The 21,653-nt window shown below is 30.0% G+C and overlaps 2 protein-coding genes across 3 annotated transcripts; both read right to left on the bottom strand.

The window, feature by feature from the left end:
• Positions 1 to 1,315: 1,315 nt before the first annotated feature.
• Positions 1,316 to 9,305, bottom strand: LOC110640437 (protein FIP1). Of its 2 annotated transcripts, XM_058145927.1 has the most exons (14): positions 9,109 to 9,301; positions 8,866 to 8,957; positions 8,635 to 8,733; positions 7,568 to 7,617; positions 7,141 to 7,207; positions 6,691 to 6,763; positions 6,421 to 6,476; positions 5,760 to 5,856; positions 4,994 to 5,078; positions 4,740 to 4,802; positions 2,554 to 2,613; positions 2,124 to 2,216; positions 1,671 to 1,733; positions 1,316 to 1,553 (listed from the first exon to the last, which is right to left on the bottom strand). In XM_058145927.1, the coding sequence occupies exons 1-14, from the start codon at positions 9,162 to 9,164 to the stop codon at positions 1,440 to 1,442; spliced, it is 1,068 nt and encodes a 355-aa protein (XP_058001910.1). In that variant the 5' UTR covers positions 9,165 to 9,301; the 3' UTR covers positions 1,316 to 1,439. The 2 variants fall into 2 exon arrangements, with proteins under 2 accessions (XP_058001910.1, XP_058001909.1); XM_058145926.1 differs by lacking the exon at positions 1,671 to 1,733 and having other exon boundaries at positions 1,316 to 1,631; positions 9,109 to 9,305.
• A 4,989-nt stretch (positions 9,306 to 14,294) lies between these two features.
• On the bottom strand, positions 14,295 to 18,186 carry LOC110631569 (thiol protease aleurain-like). The gene is made up of 8 exons (XM_021779439.2): positions 17,817 to 18,186; positions 17,598 to 17,719; positions 16,877 to 16,992; positions 16,171 to 16,244; positions 15,830 to 16,094; positions 15,209 to 15,340; positions 14,714 to 14,849; positions 14,295 to 14,577 (listed from the first exon to the last, which is right to left on the bottom strand). The coding sequence occupies exons 1-8, from the start codon at positions 18,008 to 18,010 to the stop codon at positions 14,540 to 14,542; spliced, it is 1,077 nt and encodes a 358-aa protein (XP_021635131.2). The 5' UTR covers positions 18,011 to 18,186; the 3' UTR covers positions 14,295 to 14,539.
• Between the last annotated feature and the right edge of the window lie 3,467 nt (positions 18,187 to 21,653).

Genomic DNA, 21,653 nt, shown 5'->3' with positions numbered 1-21,653 from the left:
TAAATTTAAAAATTAATTATTTTTATATCTCAATTAAATTTGATTTTAAATTAGCTTATGTGACAACTTTAACCATTTAATTTTTTTTCAATTTTGAATTTAGGCTATAAAAATGATTAAATTTTTAAGGTTAAAATTATAAAGAATCAAAAGTTGGATTATTCGTAAAAATTTAAAATTTTTAACTATCAAGTCTAATTTCTAATAATTAGTAGCCAAGCATATATTTCACGGTGCAGAGGTGTGACTTAAATCCTAACAATTTCTATCTTTTTTGAAATTTCATCTTTTTTTTAAATAGCAAGAAAAAAAGTTATACGTTTAATGATAAAAAAATTAATTTTTTTTAAAAATTTATTAATTTTATTGTACAGTCGTATGTTATATGGTAGTGAGTGTTGGGTACTAAAACAGTCGTATGCGTCTAAGATAAAAGTTGCAGAAATGAGAATGTTAAGATGGATGATTAACCATACTAAATTAAATAAAGTCCGTAATGAGAGTATTAGAGAAAAGCTAGGAGTGATGCTAATTGAGAATAAGTTGAGAGAAGCGAGATTGAAATGGTTTAGTCATGTGAAGCGTAGACATATGGAGGCTCCAGTTAGACAAGTAGAGCACATTAGATTAGAGGATAGAAAGAAAAAAAGTAATATACCTAAATTGACTTAAAAAAGTATATAACATGACCTAGAAACATTATAAATTTCTGAGGATTTAACCAAAAATCGTTTAGAGTGGAGAAAGCGAATCCATATAGCCGACTCCAAATTTTTAGGATAAAAATTTAATTAAATTAAGTTGTATTAATTTTTAATTTCAGCAAATGTTGAGTAGTAAATGGGACAAATATTTAAGATTTTAAATTGTGAAGTTATTTAACATATGTTGAAAATAAAATGCAAGTGATGTAATCTTAAGAGCAAAATTTAGGTAAAAAAGACTAATTTTTCAAAGAAAAAAAAAACTAACTAGAAAAGAATGGCACCTAAAAAATATCAAAGTTTTTTAATTAATTATTATTAGATATCAAATTAGAGTTAAAATAGAAAATATAATGATAAAGTCTAACCAAAAAAGCCTAAGATGAAGTTTAGAATGAACTGAACTATACCTAACCAAACCAAACTAGTTCAATTTGATCTGTTGAAAATTTCAATTTATTTGATTTGATTTGGTCTATTAAAAACTTCAATTTATTCGATTTTTTATTTTTTATTTTTTTGAAAACTGAATGGAATCAATCGATACTCACCCCTATTTTTTTTTCTAATAATTTTAAAGAGAAAAATAAGAGAAAGCATCAAAAAAGATATGCAATCGTTAAATCAAATGCTTCCTCAACTGGTTTCCTCGAGGTACTGTAATATACATTACCATCAACTCCCCCAATGTAACCAAAATTTCCGGAGAAATGGCAAAAAAGTTCCAAAAGGGAACTAAGCTGTACGCTGCCCACTTTGTTCAGGTGATGCATTTGATTGATTTCTTGTTGGAAGCCTCCTTTGCAGGTCAAGATTTGACAACCGCTCTACCTCCAATGCTCGCTCAAGCTTCAGCACATCAAATTTCAATTTATGAGTAAACCACTTCAATGGAAGATGGCTCCAGTCATTCATGCCGATATAATTCTAGAACAGGATAAATGGAATAAAAAAATAAATTAGTACCTTTGCTGCTCGTGCACTCCATTCCCCTAAAATAGCTCTTAGTCTTTCATTCTCTTCCACATACTATTCCATCATTTCACCAACGAAATTAGAAAAAATATGTTTTGTAATTCATATTCATAACACATACAAATCATATACAATCTTTGCATAAAGTATGCTCATGATGACTGAAGGCTGTATCAGGTTTCTTGCAGCCCTAAACAACCACCATACCTAATATTGTAGAACCATTACTAGCAAGAAAGAGAGAGAGAGAGAGAGAGAGAGAGAGCAATAAAGCCCAAAATCCAAACAGAAAGTGAACCACCAAACAGAGAGATGCACAAATAGAGCAGCAAATAAGAAAGTATTAACTGTGTCCTCTTAGTAAAGCATCAATCATTTAACAGCGTTACTGATACTGATAGGATAAAATACATAATAAGCCTCAAATACATTAAATTGAGATACCTGATTGTTTGTAGTGCAGACTTGCTGTATCTCAGAGTCCCTCTCAGCTATCAAAGACCGAGCAAGCCTTAGCTCAGTTTGCAGTTGATTCATCTGTAACATAAATAAGCCCATCCCAGTGCCAATTATTTTAATGATCTTCAGAGTATGAACTATAAGTTTGAGAGTATGAACTCAGCGGAGAGGGAAAAAAAAATTCCCTTCGATTGATTTAGACAGATGTTTACATACCAGATATATGCATAAATACAACTCACTATCTATAGGCTATAGCTACAAATAAGGTGCAGCAGAAACTGAAACCAGCAAGAGCACCAAAGAAGTTGAAGCATATAATAAATTTAAGCCTATATATGTGTTTATGATGACATGCATGTACAGACACAATAAGGTCGCCAAAGCAAGAACATTATCATAAACCACATATTACCTCAGCAGAAAGCATCCGTAATTCCTGTTCACGAGCTGCTAACATGTGAGGAAGATCAACCTGTAAAGCACATACCAGTATCATTATTTTGACCATCTCACATAACAGCTTCACTTCTGTTCGAACAGAAGGGACAAAGCTTTCAGGGTCCTCGTTAGATCCATTTCAATCATATTGGTCCATCCAAATTACTAATTTAAGCTAAAAAGGTAGCTCTGAACATTAGAAAATTGCAGTTCTTTTATTGTTGAAGCATATGATACTTTGCCCCATACTCCAAATTTATACAAGTTCCAAGAATTTAGTTTATGTGTTTGGTTTGAATTAAAATCATGAAATGTAACTCAAAAAATAGATTTGATTCCTCTGTAACTTGTAAGGCTAGTCTTCAAAATAAGGTGCTCAATTTCTATCTTAGCAGATTAGGTAGAACTCAAGTCACATTTTGCTCTATAAATAGGTTTGCACTGCAGAGTATGGAAGAAAAGCAAGAAATCAATCTAAGCACAAGTAGAAATCTCTCATTTTTCTCAGTTTTTCTTCCTTCAAACCCAACAAATGGTATCAGAACTCTCTTGATCTCAAGGGACCAAGAAAGAGTGTATTCAACAACTGAAGAAACATGGATGCAATGCTGCACTGCGAGAACCAGCAGTATTCAGAGAGAGGTACAACTTCTGGTATATCAAAATGAAAGCTTTTCTCATGGAATATGATTTATAGGAGGCGACTGAGAATGGCTATGAGCCAACATCACTTCCAGACAAACCAACTGTTGCTGAAATGACGAAGCATAGCCAATCAACAAAAGAATTCAAAGTACTCTCATTTCTTCATTCAGCAGTAGATGATTCAATATTTTCAAGGATTATGGAAGCAATAACAGCAAAATTAGCATGGGTTATTCTTCAGGAGTCCCAAGGTTCAAAAAAAAGTAAGGGTTGCTGAGTTGTTAAATTTGAGAAGTTTGAGTTGTTAAAGATGAATGAAGAAGATACTATCAAAGATTATATTTCAAAGCTAGTTAAGGCTGTTAATCAAATGAAATTTATGGAGATGATAATTCAAATCGAAAGATTGTGAACAAGGTGTGGGTAAGTATGATTGAAAATTACCAGTCAAGAATAACAGAAATTAAGGGATCAAAAGATCTCAGCAAGCTATCTGTCAATGAACTCATTGGATCTCTACAAGCTTAAGAGCAGAGATTCAATCTCAAATCTGAAAAATCAGCTGAAGGTGCGTTTCAAGCAAGAGTCACAGGGTCTGATTGATACCATTCTGAACCCTACGCCCATCAACCAACAAAGCAAAGTACAAGTTCAAAAACTTGTCCTCTAAAGGAAGTAAGTTCCAGTTAAGGAAGTAACCTCCATGTGGCATTTGTAAGAAAACCAGCCATGAAGAAAAATATTTCCGGCAAGAGGGGAACCCACAATGCTTAAAATGTAAAAGGTTTGGGCATGTGGAAAAGCTTGTAGATTCAAAGAAGAAAGCACATCAAACACATCAAATGTAGCACAGGAAACAAAAGAAGAATTTATGTTCCAAGGAACAAGAAATTTGCTGGTGAGAAGTGCGCCAAAAAAAAAAGCAACAAAAAATGGTGAGACAATGGAATATGAGAAAAATGGTAAGAAAATTCACCAGAAAATAAATCAAGAATGTTAGAGAAATGTGCTCCATGAAAGAGTTGGAGAGGTGTGCTCCACCAACAACAAGACAAATTAGAAAAATTGGAGAGATGATGCTCCAAGATAACTTAATTTGGATTCAGAAAAATTATCAAGGAGTGTTGGAGAATATGATACTCTGCTTCATACTCCAAATATCAATAAGTATCAAGAATTTAGTTTATGTGTTTGGTTTGAATTAAAATCCTAAAATGTAGCTGAAAATGTAGATTTGATTTCGGTAAACATGTAAGGCTAGTCTTCAAAGTCAGGTGCTCCATTCCTATCTTAGTAGACTAGGTAGAATTCATGTCACATTTTGCTCTATAAATAAGCTTGCACTGCAGAAAGCAGAGTATGGAAGAAAAGCAAGAAATCAATCCACATTCCAGCAAAAATCTCTTTCATTTTTCTTAGTTTTTGATCCTTCAAAATCAACGTATGTCCATTCACTTAATAGTTCCGCGTAGTTCCAATATAAAATAAGTTCAAGTTAGCCAGGAAGATAGTTACCGGAGGTGTGTTCCCATCATTAGACCGCTCATATTTGCTTAGGCTCTCTTGCAAACGAAGAATCTGCACAAACATATGTTTATGGGCATTTGCTAAGAAACAAGGACAATACTCGCGATGGCAAAAGTACGCAAACAATCTATGGCACTTAGAATTGTTCATTGTCCATAGCATTTCGGTACCAAATCAATAGGCAACAAACTTAAAGGTGCAGCAAGAAAAGTGATCCAATCATGATTTTAGTGGCCATATACCTCCTCACTCAAAAAATGAAGGTTCTCACGCTGGTATTGAAGCAAAGCCATTTGCTGATCAGAAAGTCGACCACCATCATGATACCTGTTGCACAAAAGATTCCTCAATGTCGCATCACACTGTTTCATGCATATTTAATCAACATTTCTATTGATGTTAGTCCCATGAAAGTTTTAGCAGCAACTACAACAGACACAATAGCCACCAATCAGCATACAGAAAATCTTTGATACTCCGGCTCTTCATTTTGCCCTGCCATATCTATGTTGACATGACACAATATGGAATATGTTTGACACATATTCATGCAGTTGGAGTTGGACACTCGAGTGACAGAAATCTCTCAAGATGAAAAGCATATTGAATTAAAATATAGGTAAAAACAAGTTCAAAAAGAGAATGCAACTTTAAATTAAAGGATAGATAGAAAACAAGTTAAAAAAATATTGAATATTTCGAGAATCCAATGGATGCATATAAAAATTTTAATTGTAGTTGGCCCCTTTTGGATAGATTACCTCAACCTTTTCGACCTGCATATCGTAACTGAGCAAAATTTAGATCCATATCCCCGTATTTTCTATTTAGAAAGTTCACAAGTCTGACACATGAATATATAACCATTTCTGACACCCGTACTCGAGTCCAAGTAACATGGCAGACAATTATGGATACTACCATGGCGCACAACAAATCTTTACAAAGGAGTGTTCTTCATGCACTATATATATATATATATATATGTATAAAAGAATGTACAACTACCTCAATCCTTCTAAAGAACTTGATTGTTGGAGTGGAGAATATAAAGACTTCAAAATATCAGGCTGAGAATCTAATGAATTATACTGGTGCAAATAACCTGCAGGCTCCAAGATACATGCACAAAGACATTAATAGAAAAAAATGCAACAGATTATATCATGTCCAATACATTGATCTATGCGCTCAAATCTGATAAACAGGTGAACCTTGTAGAATTCTGGATTTTGCAAGACAACAGTAGCTTCAAGATTATGTGCGTTCATGTAGAAGAAGAAACTTGTCTTATGTTCTCAATTACTCATATTATTACATAATTGCTTGTGAAAAATATTTTGTCACATGAAAACGGAAAACACAAGCCATCATTGAAATGGATGCTTCCATTTTGCATGACACACTCTTTGGAAATCAAGAATTTCTGAAGAGTCGGTAGCACTCATTACGCATAGGAACAGGCTATACAATCAAAGACATGGAGTGATGATGCATGTGGAATATGGATAGAGTTATTTACAGTATTTATCATTGGATCTGAATGGAGAAAATCTTATCCAACAGCCCTATAAAATTAGAAAATTATTAAGGCAATCTACCTGTCTAGGTCCACTGCCACAAAAATGATATTGCAGTAAAACATCTCAAGATATACAAATCAACTCACCAATATAGACGCTCATAAAGGATACAGCACATACAGCTTCAGTCAACGCAATAATCCTGCATATTTCATTAAGCTAAGAAATTGCCAACAGTATACAGTTTGAAATGGCAAATAGCACCCTGTTTTCATTCTTAACCTACTCGAAAATATTAGGCAAAATGCAGACAATAAATAGAAATATAAAAAAGATAAGAAAGAGCTAAATTTCATGAGAGTATAGCTTCAAACAGAACAATTGATGCTTAGCATTAAACACCAGTAAATATGTACCTTAGTAATGCTGGGATTGAAAGAAAGCTGATTTGGGGTTTCCATACCACGACAAGCAACATCGCAGCAATTCCTATAATTTATCTAAACATTCAATAAAATGATGACAGTAATAATTTCAACGGTAAATAATGGAATTTTTGTAAATTAGAAAATTGCATTTTGTATATGAAAATATAAAGAGCAATGATGCAAAGCCCAACTCTAGTTGCAATAAGTAAATCTATTACAGTGTTAGGGGAAAAAAAAGAAACTAAAAGAATATGATTTCTTGCCAAACATTGGACATATAGTAAAAAAACAGAGAGTACCTAACAGAAGATTAAAATCATATAATGTGTATGTTAAAATCATATAATGTGTGAGTGTGTGTGTTTGTGTGTGTGTGTGTGTGTGTGTGAGAGAGAGAGAGAGAGAAGGAAAGTCAAGAAATTAAGAGCATGTGCTTACCATAGGCAGTAATGGCAAATGGTAAGCGAACAATATGCTTCAATTTCTGGCTGAAACTATAATAACCCTACAAAATGAATGAGCATGTCAGTGGGTAATTTCTACACCAGATAAAGGGTAAATTAATAAACCAGATGATTTAACATTCCAATAGCACTAGAATTAAATAGAGACATCAAAGGATAGCAGTATAGCGCCCCAACTTTTTTGGCAATTTCTTCAATCCCTCATTAAGAGTTACATTAAGGTGGATGGAATTCACATCCAATACATGTTTGAGGAATATAATCTGAGCCTTCAATTCAAAATTAAATAAGCAATGATTCCAAATAAGTGCAGGAAACTGGTTTTTGGAAGGATAAACTAGTTGCATTTATCATAAAACTTGTTAAATTAGCATTTTTACTCCTTTTTTAATGAATATTACCTGCAAACGTATTTTCTGGACTTGAGAAACGAAATATTGTTGGAAGATGCCTGAAAGATTGAAATAAACTCATTATAGTTGCAGCAACTTGCTCATCACAAAGCTATGGTAGATGAAGACCTAACACTTGAACATGAATGTATACTATGCAAGACAAAGTGGAGAGACTAAGGCTCCGTTTGTTTCGCGGAAAATAACTTGTAATGAAAAATATTTTCCATGGAAATTGCGTTCTAAGAAAATGTTTTCCATGAAAATATTTTCTATTATTTGATTGCAACATTAAACTAATGGTATGTGTTGATATCATGCATAAATGTTTTGACATTTTAATAAAATTGTCAAAGTCTGGGTAATGACTTCCTCCTTTTAAAAAGATGAAACAATTTTCATAAAAAATTTTAATTTCTTAAAAATGACTTAATTTTTCCTTTGATCAGGAAAATATTTTATGTTGACCCATTTTTTTGAGCACCCCAAACACTAGAAAATGCGAAAAATATTTTCCGCAAAACAAACGGAGCCTAAATTATGGTAGAAACAAAATAAAGTAACAGAAAACCAGAACAGAGAAAAATATATATGAAGGATATCCCATCTCAGAAATCAGTTGCACAAGTTAAATTACATGGTCCAGTGGACATTTCATGCCAGTACAAACATGTTGTCAAATGGGATTACTATTGCGAGCAACATAATTAACCAAATGGTAAAAAATTGCACAGCAGGAATAATATAACTTGAGGATGCAGCTAGCAAAGATTGAATGCAATACTCCATTTGGAGATCATCATTTCTAGCTCCAATATTGACCATTGAATTCACAATTTCTAAGGTGTCATTGCCACACAAAGTTTCAATGGTTTAAAGAGAAATAAAGGACAATCATTCAGTATTAACATACGACTTCCTCCTTTCAATAAGCAACTCTAATCAAGACTTCCAAAAGTGATACGGTACGACATAGTAATTCAAAACAGGAAAAATAATTGATCTGATCAATAATTCAGACATTGCAATGGCAAGAAACGGAAAGGAAGGCATTCAAAAGCTCAAGTAAAACAGACCTGTGACTAACAGAAGAGCAACACCACAACTACAAAGCAATGAAGGGACCAATTTGTGATGAAACACAAAGGGAGCTATCGCACCCAAAACAGCATAACCTGCCTAAAATTAAAAAAGAATCAGACCTTCAGTTATCAATTTAAGCAAAAGACATGGCAAAACAAAGCAAGGAGAAAAAAACCGAATTGCCTGATCATGGAATGAAGATCAAAAGATTGATAATTTTGAACTTGCCAGTAGAACACAGTAGACAACGGCTCCAAAAATGCTCCTCCGTTTCCGGTGACCACACAAAGGAGCCTCATTAAGTATATCGAGGAACCTGCAAAGGCAAAAACAATCAGAATTCAGCGGCGGAAATCGAAATTTGAAAGTAATAAGCAGATTTATTATTATAGCCTAAGCAAGTGCGATTCAAAATGAAAAGTTGGTAGGGAAAATTGAAGGCATTTGAAGAATAACTGAAATCTTACAGAGCGTTTTCTTCAGGAGATGTGGAGGCCGAATTACTGCGTCTCTCTAAGGACATTTTGTTTCTTCGTCTTCTAGGGTTTTCGTAGATTTTTCTTAAATGAGTTTGGGTTTATATCATCGCCTTCGTCTTGCAAGATTTGCTATTAAGTATTGGTTGATAGTGACGGGTTTGGTTGCAGAGTCATCAGTTGCTAGCAGTCGCTGTAATAATTCTTCTTTATTTAATTATAAATGTTTGACTTTATCTTTTTTTTTTTAATTACTAAATGCATTGTACCAAAAAAAAATAATATAAATGTTGAAATCTCAATTATCTAAAGACTAGCTAAAATTATTACCTATTAATTGGGATTAAAAGGATTAGAAATAAAATAATTAAAATTACTATCTTATTCTTATTTTATAAATTATATTTTTATTATATAATAATCTATATATTTATATATATAGTATATAAATATGGGAATATATAAATATGAAAAAAAAACATTTGATTTATTTAAAATATTCTTCATTATTTATATTATTTATAAATTATAATTATATAATTTTTATTATTAAATTATTTTAGTGTAATTATAAATTTAAAATTTATAACCGACTTATATTAATTCCTTCTTAAGTCAAAACAAAATTTTATAAAAAGAGTTAATTAAAATAAAAATTTATCTTTTTAAAAGAACAATTCGCAATGGAAGTTTTAAAAAAAAAAATAATTTTATGAAAAATAATTAACTAAAAAATTTATAAAATCTTTTTTTAAAATAAAAATAGTAATATATATATATATATCCCGTTTGGATCGAAATTGAAAGGGCTATAAAGGTTGATATTTAATTAATTATTAAAATTTATTATTTTATTAAAATATATAAATTCAAATTTTAATCTAGAATTTTATTATAAAAAGAATTTTATATATATGGACGAGAAATCTTATTAGTACTAGGTATGCACACTCGTTATAACTATGGATTTATATTATAATCGTTCTATTTAATTTAAAATAAAATTTTATAAAAAAATAATTAATTATATTAAAAAAAATCATGTTTAAAAAAAATTGTATTAAAGTTTCTTAAAAAAAATTTAATTTTATGAAAATAATTAACTAAAAAATCATAAATTTATATATTTTTTAAGAAATCATAAGTTTTATGTTAAAAAAAATAAATATCTAATTTGGATTGAAATTGAAAGTGTTATAAAGGCCTTTTTTTTAATTATAAATTTTAATGTACTTAGCTAAATATAGTCATATCATCTATTAGTGATAACATATTTATTCATATTAATATTAAATTTTAATGAAATTTTATGAATGTTTAATTATATTATTTATAATAATATTTTTTTATTATTTAAATTAAGTTTATAATTTATATAAATTAAATTTCTTAATTCCACTAGCATTTATTTTTTAAGTTTTTTTTATAATCTAATTTCATCTACCATAAATACTCTAAGAATTATATAATAATTGAAGTAAAGTATTTAATAATAATAACTATAAAATGTAAGTTGTAGTAGATATTTATCAAGTGAGCCAAGTTGCAGTTCAAAAAAAATGTGACTTGTATTTTAATTTTGGAGATTAAGCATTCATCCTAAAAATAACAATTGGCTTTCACAATTTTAATTTGATTGGTTGAATTAGTTTTTTATTTAAATCTAAATTCTATTATATTAACAATTTTTAGTTGATTTAATAAGTGAATTTATTTAAAATTTAATCTAAGATTAAAAGTTATAAATTTAATTGTAAAATAGTTATCTCATAAATTTTTTAAGTTAGATGATTAATAATGAGAAATTATATTTATATAAATAAAAATATATAATAAAATCTATTTTATGTATTCTTTTTATTAATTACATCATTATGTTATTATTTAGTTAATTGAAAACTAATTAAAGTAAAATATTAAAAAATTTTAATAATTGTACACTTAATGATATATTTAATTTAATTTTTTTTTCTTAGCAAATTCATTTTTTTTTATTTCTTTGAAATTAAATCATATATGTATAAGAATTTTTATAGTTAATAATATAAATTCTTCAAAATTTTCTATAATTTATAAATATATGTAATTTTTTATATATTAATAAAAAATACATAGTATATTTAATGTAAAAATTAATATTTTTTTATAATAAAAATTTCATAAAATTAAATAAAAAATAAAAAAAAACTCTACAATATTATGAACTTAATAGAATTTTCATATGTTATATTATATATAATAAATTATATATAAAAAATTTAAATCATGAATTTATATAATGAAGAAAATAACGTGCAACGCATATTAAGAAAAAAAACTAATAAATGTATAAATAATAATAAAATCAAATTTGTTAAATAATAATATTATGGTAAAATATTTAATTTAGTCCATGTATTTATTGGGAAAGTTTGATTTAACTCATTTTCAACCTTTTGTCTAATTTAGCCTACAAATTTTAATTTAAACTCAATTTAATTTAAAAATTAAAATTTCTGAACTAAATTTTTTGATTTTTTTATTTAAATAAAAAATCAAAAAGTTTAATTTTTTTGATTTTGTGACTAAATTTATTGATTTTTTTAATTTAAACTTAAAAATTAAGAAGTTAAATTTCTTGATTTTGTTTTTAATTCTTAATTTTTAGGTTAAATTGAGTTTATATTAAAATTTCTAAGCTAAATTAGATAAAAAATTAAAAATAAGTTAAATTAAACTTTCCTAATAAATAAAAGAATGTAATTAAGCTCTAAGCCGTAATATCCACTCAATGCATCAATCAATCCATTTTTTTTTAACAATGAAATTAGTAAAAAATATTTTTCAATTCAGTAAATATTGAATAAAAAATGGAAAAAAAAAAAATCACTGCATAATCCACTGCCGTTTTGATGTTTGGGTAATAAATAAATGCACAAACGAGAAGGCCCATTCACAGGCACAAGTCATTAAACTTTTTGACGACTTATGAAGAATGCTGACAGCAAAAGGCTTGAAAATTGCAGATTCTTTTTCCCTTTTCTTTTACTTAACAAGCTCGAAACTTGCTTTAATAAGCCCCATTCATGGTGATTACTTTCTACCAATTCATAAATAGCATGAAGAAATTGGTTTATTAAGCATGAAGAACATGGCTAAGCATATGCCTGGCTGGGGTCGGTTTAGGTCTTCAATCGGTTTGGGTTAAATTTAAATTAGTCAGGATTAATGGTTCAAGAGTTTGAATTGATATCCTGAATTTTATATAGAATTAATTTTTTTATTTCTCTTTCAATTAGAATTGGTAATTTATTTTGATGATTTGATTCTGGTTAGGAATAAGCCATATAAATTGAATTGGATCGAACCCTTCAAAAATTAAAATTAAAATCAAAACCAAAATACTATTGAATTACACTAGATTCAAATCTTAAGCTATTTTGAAGGTATATTTTTAAATTTTATTCAAATCTGCTGAACAAAATTTCATTAACAACTATTCAAAGGGATAGACATTCCAAATAGATGTTGTTAGCTAATAGCTATGGTTAAATATTAAGATGATAAATAAGGTATGAAATTTAGGGTTCTATATTATGTGATTTTAACCCATTTTCAACTTTTTATCCAATTTAATTCAGAAATTTCAATTTAAACTCAATCTAACCCAAAACTAAAGAAATTCAATTTCTTAATTTTTGGATTTAAATTTAAAAATAAAGAAATTAAACTTTTTAATTTAAATAAAAAAAATAAAGGAATTTAGCCCATACATTTTAATTTTGGGCTAATTGAGCTTAAATTGATAATTCTGAGCTATATTGAACAAAAACTTAAAAATAAGCTAAATTAAACTTTTTCAATAAATATATGGGCTAAATTGAATATTTCATCAAAAAATTGCTAAGTGGTATTTTTTTTTTTTATCCATTAGTGGGAGAAATTATATGCTACTCCTACCATGTCATATAGCCATGTTATATGAAATGATAAGTCATTAAGAAAAAGCCATATTATTTAATTTTTTTTTAAAACTACCTGATAATTATAAATTTGTTAGATATATGTATGCATATTAATCTCCCATTGATTTACTATTCTACGTTGGTTATTCTATATAAAATAATTGCTCTAACATATCATATGCACTCATCTTTCACTTACCATTTTATATAAGCTACTAGTCGAATGCTCGCACCGCATGTCTAAATTATTAATAATTTAATTTATTTTATATATATAAATAATTATATTGATAATGATATTTTTATTTATTTTAGATATTATTTTAATTATAAATAAATATTAATTTTTAAATTAAAAAAATATATTAATTTATCCATCAAGACATAGAAAAATAAAAAAAAAACCTAAAATACTTAAAAGTAGAAAAATAGGTTTAAAATTTATGAATTCATGAGCAGGAAAAATTTAGACCTCAAAAATATTTTCATATAAAAAAAAGTAACATTTTCCTATAATAGAAGTGATAAATAATATAAAAATTCTTTACATTGATGATAATGCAACATTGCTTTTCATAATTTTGATAACCCAAAGTTGTTGCAAAATTTTCTTTATTATTAAAGTGTTTAATTAATTTTAAAAATATAAAAACAATAGGGAATTATGCACTTCAAGAATCAAACTTCTCATCTGTCATTAGGAATATTGAAAAATTGTGTGCTGTAATTTATTAAGTAAAATTTTACGCTATAAACTTTTATTCATTGAAAGATTATTAGACAAATTTATTTTTGTCTCCATTTAAAACATTCATTGCGACTATAGCTATTTCAAATTTTAATTTCATAAACTGAGACTCTAAGAGTTTAGGATTCTTGGTCAAATACTAATTTCAAGTTTAGAATCACATTCTTCCCAAGAAATTCTAAATAGGATTAGGAAAAGTAGAAAAAAAAAGAAAGTGAAAAGTCGTAATGTAGAAATTCAAAACAAGAGTTAACATAGCTGATGGCAAGAGAGTTGTTTGGCAATCTACGTACAATCATCTGTAGTAATTTCATATAAAAGTAAATCATCTAAGCATCCTTTTGGTTTCTCCCATTTAAACGAAACCCTTATAGCTTTAAGTACATTGCAATGATCTTCATTTTTTCACCAAGAAATACAATCTTTTTGGTATGAATTTCACCAAGAAATACAATCATTATATATATATATAAAAGAGTATGAGGTATGAATTTCTTATTATGCATTGATATAGGACTACAATGACATCATTAAAATTCAGAATTTACAAAGTCTTTCTTGTGTACATTAGATTGCATCCAGGGTCTTATTTTATACATTAAGCAAACACAATCAACACCACACCATAAATTTTCACCTCGGATACGGAGTCTAACTTCATGTGCTACTGAAACATGATTCTTACACCACAAATTAATCATCAAAGACTTCATATTTCTTCACAGTTATATTATGCTACAACAGGGTATGATGCACATGTTGCAACACCTACAGTGAAATCATCAAAATCAGGACAAGATTTAAGTGTAAAAAATTTGCAACAAAAATAATGCATGGCTCATTTCCTCACGTGATTTCAGTATTTCAAGTGAAAATAGTCAAAATAGAGGGCTTGGGAACTTACCACACATGTTTTTCCCAAACTCCATCTTAAAATAGCCATTATCTCCCCAGTCATCTCCCCATGAGTTCTTAATTAGCCAATATGGAACACCATTTTCGACTCCATACCCAACTGCCAGAACTGCATGGTTCACATCCTGCCATAGAACTTGGAGAATGTTAGAAAAGATCTAATGCATCATAGAAGGATTTGCGCCTTTGCACACTGTTAAGAAAAATAACCAAGATATCCAATGTGATTAATAGTTAACAAGCATGAATCTCAACGCCTAAATGTTGCCATGAAAAACATCTGAACTGATATATCATATTAGAGGTGTCACTTCTGATCAGATATGGATGTATGGTTCTTGAGCATACCCTCTACAAAACTCGAGTACAAACTATGTACATCCTCAAAATTTGATCTCAAAAAGCTTTTAAATAAAGTGTTCCGGTTATTCTCATCTGAATAAAATTTCATTTCCATTATAAATAAATAAATAAAAGAACTCACCATCGGAGTTTTGCCACAAGTATCACTGGTGTAAACTCCATCCTTGTAAAAACGGAAACCACTTACAACTTCAAAAGCCACACTCACAGGACGAACAAATGCAACTGCATGCTTTAATTCATCTTCAGCACCCTGCATGTAAATTCAGCATTAAGCAAACTTAAAAGGAATCTATAAAGGATAATAAATTTTAATATTTTATCAGAGTAAAAAATTAAGGTTAATCCATTTATGAGATCTATCAAGCGAATTAGAATGAACTGGCTCAGCTAAAAGATGAGAATAGAAGGCGTCCAGCCCATTGGAGCTTCAAAAGTGGTTTTAAGAATAGTGGAGGAGGGTGCTATAGAGCAAGTTGTATGACATTAGATCATTAGGAATGAGCAGTAGACAGCACAAACGTATCACGTGTTAGCCTTAATCCAGTTCTTAAGCTACACCAATGGTGACATAGCCTAAGCAGAATAAAAATAGCCCATATGCATCAGAAATTTCAGCCACATTTAATTCTGAAATTGCATATTCCACCCACACTCGACTCAACTCAATGAGATATTTCCCCCCACATCAAACACCAGAATTAACACAAAATTATTTGGGAGAATTGTGCATGTAACGTACAAGGGTAATGTTGACAGAATCAAGCACCCGAACACCAACATTTTCCGATGAGAATTTGCATGTATCATCTTTTCCAGTGTAGGGATATGCTTCCTCGGTTTCAAGACCACCATTGTATTTGATGTATTGAAAAGCTTGCGATGGCAATCCACCATTGCATCCAAAGTTATTAAAAGCTCCAGCACAATCCACAAGCTGCTGCTCAGACAAAGAGATTCCCTTTCCAAAAGCCTGATGATAGGCTGCCTCAAGAGCTCCAGTGGTGCTGCAAACAGCAACAAATGGTTAGAAACACAGTAGGATAATTAAACACCATTTTCTTGATAAGTTGCAGCGCTCACCTGAAAGTCCAGCAAGAACCACAATGGCCTTGATTCTTAACTGGGCTGACGATGCCTTCTTCCCTCCAGTCTTTCTATACCCACAGCATCAGAATACAGACATCAGATTACAGTTTTACAAGGTCAGAATTCAGATGATGCATACCCAGTATCTGTTAAAGACCTGATCTTTCTATGCATAAGTAGGGGATTCAACCACCATTTTTTAAGCAAATAATTTATCTACAATCTCATAGTTTTAGTTCAAAACAATTTTATTATAAACATAGCCAGTTTCTTAAAGTATCTTGCCATATATCATAGAGCGATGATGGCAAAGGTTAAGTCATCATCTAACTTGAAAACATCAGAGCTGTTTCAATATCATTACATAATGGCGGCATGAAGCCCTGGGGACCAATTATAGTTACTCCAGCAGTGACAAAGTATATACGAATGATGGATATTTCTTGCTTGGACCCATACATCATGGACTCGACTCTCCACATGTTTTTGGGTACATGGCCTACTGGGTGTAGGCAAAAACTTTCCATCGAATGATATAGATGCTAGCGTACGTAATTGAAGTTTTGGCTCATGGGTCCATAACTCCACGTTATTTATGCAAGGCATTTAAATACCATTTAAAAATTGGTTCTTTTTTCTAAAAGTAAAGAAACTGAAAAGTTTTCAGCTAAACAATTAAGAGCTTCAACAGGATAGGCACCGTTTCAGGAACGACAGCGTCAGTAAGCTTGTGATTGCCCTTTGTGGTGGCAGAGCAGTTCTGTGCAGCTCCCAATCTGTGCTTTTGGAACTCTTGCCAGGTCCAATCAGCGAAATCTGTGCAATCAAAAAAACCAATTTAACAAATATAATAGTATATTTACTTGAAGACATGAAATGGTCAAGAGTATGACTGTTAGCTGAACTCTTGCCAGTTCTTCAACACAGCTGAACCGTCAACGGACAGTTAGCCCTAGTTTGGATGCGTGGAAACAGAGGGAAAGGAAAATAAGCAAAGGAAAATAAAGAATTATTGATATTTTCTTTTTATTTGGAAAAAAAAGTATAATAAAGGGAGGATGAAAAATAATTTATATTTTTTGTTATTTTTTAAATTTAAAGAAAAAATAATAAAAATTTTAAAAAATATTTATATTATAATTATAAAATTACCTTATTTTAAAGGTTTTTTTTTCTATAAATATGTAAAATAAAATTATAAATTTACCATATTTTCTTTTTCTCTCTCTATTTTCTTATCTTTTTATTTAAATAAGAGTAAAAAAATAATAAAAAAAATGTTTTCTATTTCTCACACTTTATTTCCCTCCCCCTAAAAAATTTTCCCAAACAGAGCGTTAGGCGCCATAATTTTGCATTCATGGTCTTAGATCAAAATAATGAAAGGGCTACAATTTTTTAAGAAAATAAATTAATTTTACCGTTAATGGCAAGAGCGTAAGGCAGGCCCTTTTTGTTGATGGATCTGATCAAATCCAAATTCTCCGAGAAAATGGCGAACCTCAGCTTCATCTCCTCCTCAGTCTCATAACTCTTCCCATACCTAAAAATTTTCAACGAAAAACCATTAATGAAATGAAAAGGATAAAAAAAAAAAAAAAAGAAAGGAATCCATAACCATGTGATGATCGATCAAACACCTGTGAGCAAAACGGGCGAAGGAAAGAGCGCGGCGGGTGTGACCGATAACTTTGACGACAGAAGCTTCGAAGTCACGAAGACGATCTGACACAAGTCTGATAGGATTAGAGTCGTCAAAGGTTGATCCAGCAGCAGCGACGCAGAAGAGCAGAAGCAGGATCGAAGAAACGAAGGCAACGCGAACGAAAGCCATACCTCTGCCTAGCAGGCTAAAGTGGAGTGTGTTTGGAGCGGGCGGGGGAGTGATATCCAATTATATCAAGGGGCACTTGTGGGGTTGAGGACGGAGAATCTGAGGGGTGTGGGCCTTCAATAGGTCAGGACAGTTGAAGATTCCCGAGTAACATTTGTATTGTAGCAAAATAACCAGTACTAAAAAAATCAGTAACTGTAGGAGAGCCGTGTATTATACTACCACTTCTATTGACGTACGCGGTGACGTGGCATACCGGCTCGTCGTTGTAACATACTAACGACAACCCCGGCGGCTCTTTCTTGCCCGTCTCCCAATTTGAGGTCGTGAAAATGTTGTTCATTTTTGCCCATTAATTCTTCACCAATCACCGTCGCTGACCTGCCTTTATATTCTTTCATAAATTATCATTTTTTTTTAATGTTTGGCCGTCCTCATACGCATCAATATCAAGCAATACGTAACATGAACATTGGCTGAGCATGCATTATTTAGGGGGAAAATAACAACAAAATTTGTCAAAAATGCACCATGTCACAGTGACACAGATGTGTGGGCCATTCCCTTATGAACAAATACGTATCAGTCTCTATTAACGCACAATAAAATCTCTTTTTTTTTTTCTTTTTAAAAAAAAGCAAAAAGACTTTTTTAATTTGTTAATTATTTTTAAAGTTAAATAAATTTTTATTAATTTAATTGATTCATTTAAATTTTTAATAATTATTTATAATGCTAAATAAATACTTATCAATTTAATTGATCTATTTAAAACTCATGACAATTATTATTAGAGTTAAATAAATTCTTAATTTAGTTAATCTTTTTAAATCTCTAATAATTTTTCTTAGAGTTCAAATGTTAAAAAATTAAATAAAAAATGCTTAATCTCCATTATGTAATTTAATTTTTCTATTTTAATTTATAAAAAATTAAATAAATTAATTAAATTATTAAATATTATTTTACTCTAAAAATAATCGTGAAAAGTTTAAAATGATAAATTAAATTAATAATAATTTATTTATTTTTAAAATTAATTATTAGATACTAAAAAAATAAAGTAAATTAATAAAAATTTATTTAACTTTAATGATACTTATCAGAAGTTTAAAAGGAATTTTTGTCTGAAAAAATAAAAAATAAAAAAAGTTAAAAAAGAGAGAAGGGGGAGCCCATCCCATGGAATTGTCAAGATTCCAATTGTTTGATAAATTTGTCGTCATCTAATGACAGCTGAATCTTAAACGTAACAGTCTCTGCAACGAAAATGATGAAATTGGAGACATGACTGCCACCAGATTCTAGTTGTGCTCATAAATATCCGTGGAGAATGAATGCCCTGTCTATGTCACCAGCAAGTTGGCTTGAAAATAACTCTTTCAGCATAATTTGTTCGACTTGGCGCTGTGACACCCACTACGAAACCCTCCCCACATTACTGATTTTGCGATAAATGTCAAAGAATAATGTATTATCATTGAATGGGCTTTTAGGCCTTTTCGATTTGAAACTTGGGTTGTCAGTAGAAAGATCTCTCTGGTCTCCACTTCCATGTTCGATCAAGTTGGGTCTGGGTCTGGGTCTGGCCCCTGGACTGTGAGCAACTTCGAGGGCTGCAAGGCGCTGCATGGGAATGTAATAGGGAGTTGATTTCCATGTGTATCAATAATGAAATGAAATCAAAATTATATATATATATATATTATGGGCGCTTGGTGGCATGAAGCTGACACCCCAACGAGAAGTAATCGATCAGAGGGCCAAAATTTTCAGAGAAAACAGGCTGACGAAGTATAGACTTTGACCTGCTTACAAAGTCTTTAAATAGTGTATGCTTCCTTTGTATAACAATCTTTATAGAATGTTCTGCATGCACACACTGGATTTTTGAAATATTCTATTAATAATTAATTACCTTCTATTTTATTTTCATCAATGAGAACTATAAAAAAATGTATTTTATTAAGAATTTTTAGCTAAATTCTTAAAGCTATTTAAAATGGTGAATAACAAATTAAAATTTTAATTTTTTTCACATATTTTCAAGTGAATTTTATTGACAAAAATTAATACTCAACTCAACTCAACTCAACTAAGCTTTTATCTTAAAAATTTAGAATTAGCTATATGGATTAACTTTTTTTTTTTAATTAAAAACCCTCGAAATATATATAATGTAGGTCAGGTCAGTCTACTCTCCTCTCCAAGTCAATTTTTTTCTTTTTTTTTTTTTCTCTCCTCTAACTAAATGTGCTCTACTTACTTAGCTAAGCCCTCACTGTCCTTCACCCTACATGACCAAAAACCCTCAATCTTCTTTCTCTTCTCTTATCTTTTAATTCTTCTCCTACCTCTCTCTTTTTCTACTCTCTCATTATATCTAGTATAGTATAGTTAGTATATCCATCTTTATTCTCATATAATTCTCTCTTATCTTAAACTTCTTATATTGTTTCAATGATTGCAACTCACTCTGCTATATACTATAATATATATAGGTTTGTATAAAAAAAATTTTTTTCTTTAAATTTATTTTATTTTACTTATTCAACATCTCCACATCAATCACACACCACACATCTCATTTCTTTCCATAATCAACCCATCCTATGACCTCCTCCCTCCTCTGAAACCCCATATACTTGGGAGATTAAGTGATTACTTTTGAAACTTTTTTTGGACAACTCTCATTCACTAAACACTTCCTTATCTTCTCCCTCATCTCCTTGCTTTTTTTTGCTTGCAATGCATGTATTAACTCTTTTAAACTTTCTCTAAAAAACTCTCAAGCTCTCTCTTCTCCCTCTCTCTACTATTCTAGCATTTCTCATCTATCTCATCATCTCAATCCATCATTCTCATATCATGCATAATTCATATGTCTTTGTATAATAATCTTTCTATAAAAAATAAAAAAAATAAAAAAATGTAAAAATAAAAATGTATTAATCCAATTGAGATCTATGAAATCTCTCTCCCCTCCCCTTCCCTTCATTCCCTTCCTAGTTAGTTATATATTATATAGTGTTCTTTTCACTAATATCTATAACTATTTAGATCTTTTATTCTATTCCATATCTTTCTTCTCTCAACATAAAAATAAGACATCTAAAAAAAAAAAATCAATGTATATCTTCTCTCATCTCTCTATATTTCCTTTCTTTCTCTCTTCTTCTATATTCCAATTCCAAGTTCTTGAAGAAAGATTGATGTTGATTGATTGATATGAAGAGAGAAAAGATGAGAGAGATAGCTGATCCATCTCTCCTCTCGCTCAACTATCCTCTATGACAACTCTCTTTCTTGACTCTATAGTTTGATTTCTATCTTTATTTTTTTTCTTTTTAAAGATTAAAAAAAAAAAAAAATTAAAAAAAAAAATCTTTTCTTTTATTTTATTTTTTTTTAAAATAATTTACTTAACCATTATTTAATATATCTTGTCATTACACTCACATTCCCACTTCATTCCACACACCACACTTTCTTTTCCATCTCTTTCTTAAGTTTTTCATTTTTCTCAAATCTAATTATTTTCCTTTCTCAATTCTATCTCTCTTCTTTTCTAGTTCATTCATTTTCTTTTTCATTATTTTTTTATATATATTCACGCTATTTTAATTTTTTTATTAATTATTTC

This window comes from Hevea brasiliensis, chromosome 4 (genome assembly GCF_030052815.1).
Source record: "Hevea brasiliensis isolate MT/VB/25A 57/8 chromosome 4, ASM3005281v1, whole genome shotgun sequence".
NCBI lineage: Eukaryota > Viridiplantae > Streptophyta > Magnoliopsida > Malpighiales > Euphorbiaceae > Hevea > Hevea brasiliensis.
This window is presented reverse-complemented; position numbering and strand designations above follow the sequence as displayed.

What these genes read in the sequence shown, in the direction of transcription:
- LOC110640437 (XM_058145926.1), bottom strand. Translation starts at nt 9,164, where the DNA reads ATGTCCTTAGAGAGACGCAGTAATTCGGCCTCCACATCTCCTGAAGAA. An exon ending in CTACTGTGTTCTACTGGCAA is followed by an intron (nt 8,734 to 8,865) that starts GTTCAAAATTAT and finishes AATTTTAGGCAG; the next exon opens with GTTATGCTGTTTTGGGTGCG. An exon ending in TCTGCACTACAAACAATCAG is followed by an intron (nt 1,632 to 2,123) that starts GTATCTCAATTT and finishes ATCCTGTTCTAG; the next exon opens with AATTATATCGGCATGAATGA.
- LOC110631569 (XM_021779439.2), bottom strand. Translation starts at nt 18,010, where the DNA reads ATGGCTTTCGTTCGCGTTGCCTTCGTTTCTTCGATCCTGCTTCTGCTC. An exon ending in TTCGCCCGTTTTGCTCACAG is followed by an intron (nt 17,720 to 17,816) that starts GTGTTTGATCGA and finishes GAAAATTTTTAG; the next exon opens with GTATGGGAAGAGTTATGAGA. An exon ending in CTTGTGGCAAAACTCCGATG is followed by an intron (nt 14,850 to 15,208) that starts GTGAGTTCTTTT and finishes GTTCTATGGCAG; the next exon opens with GATGTGAACCATGCAGTTCT.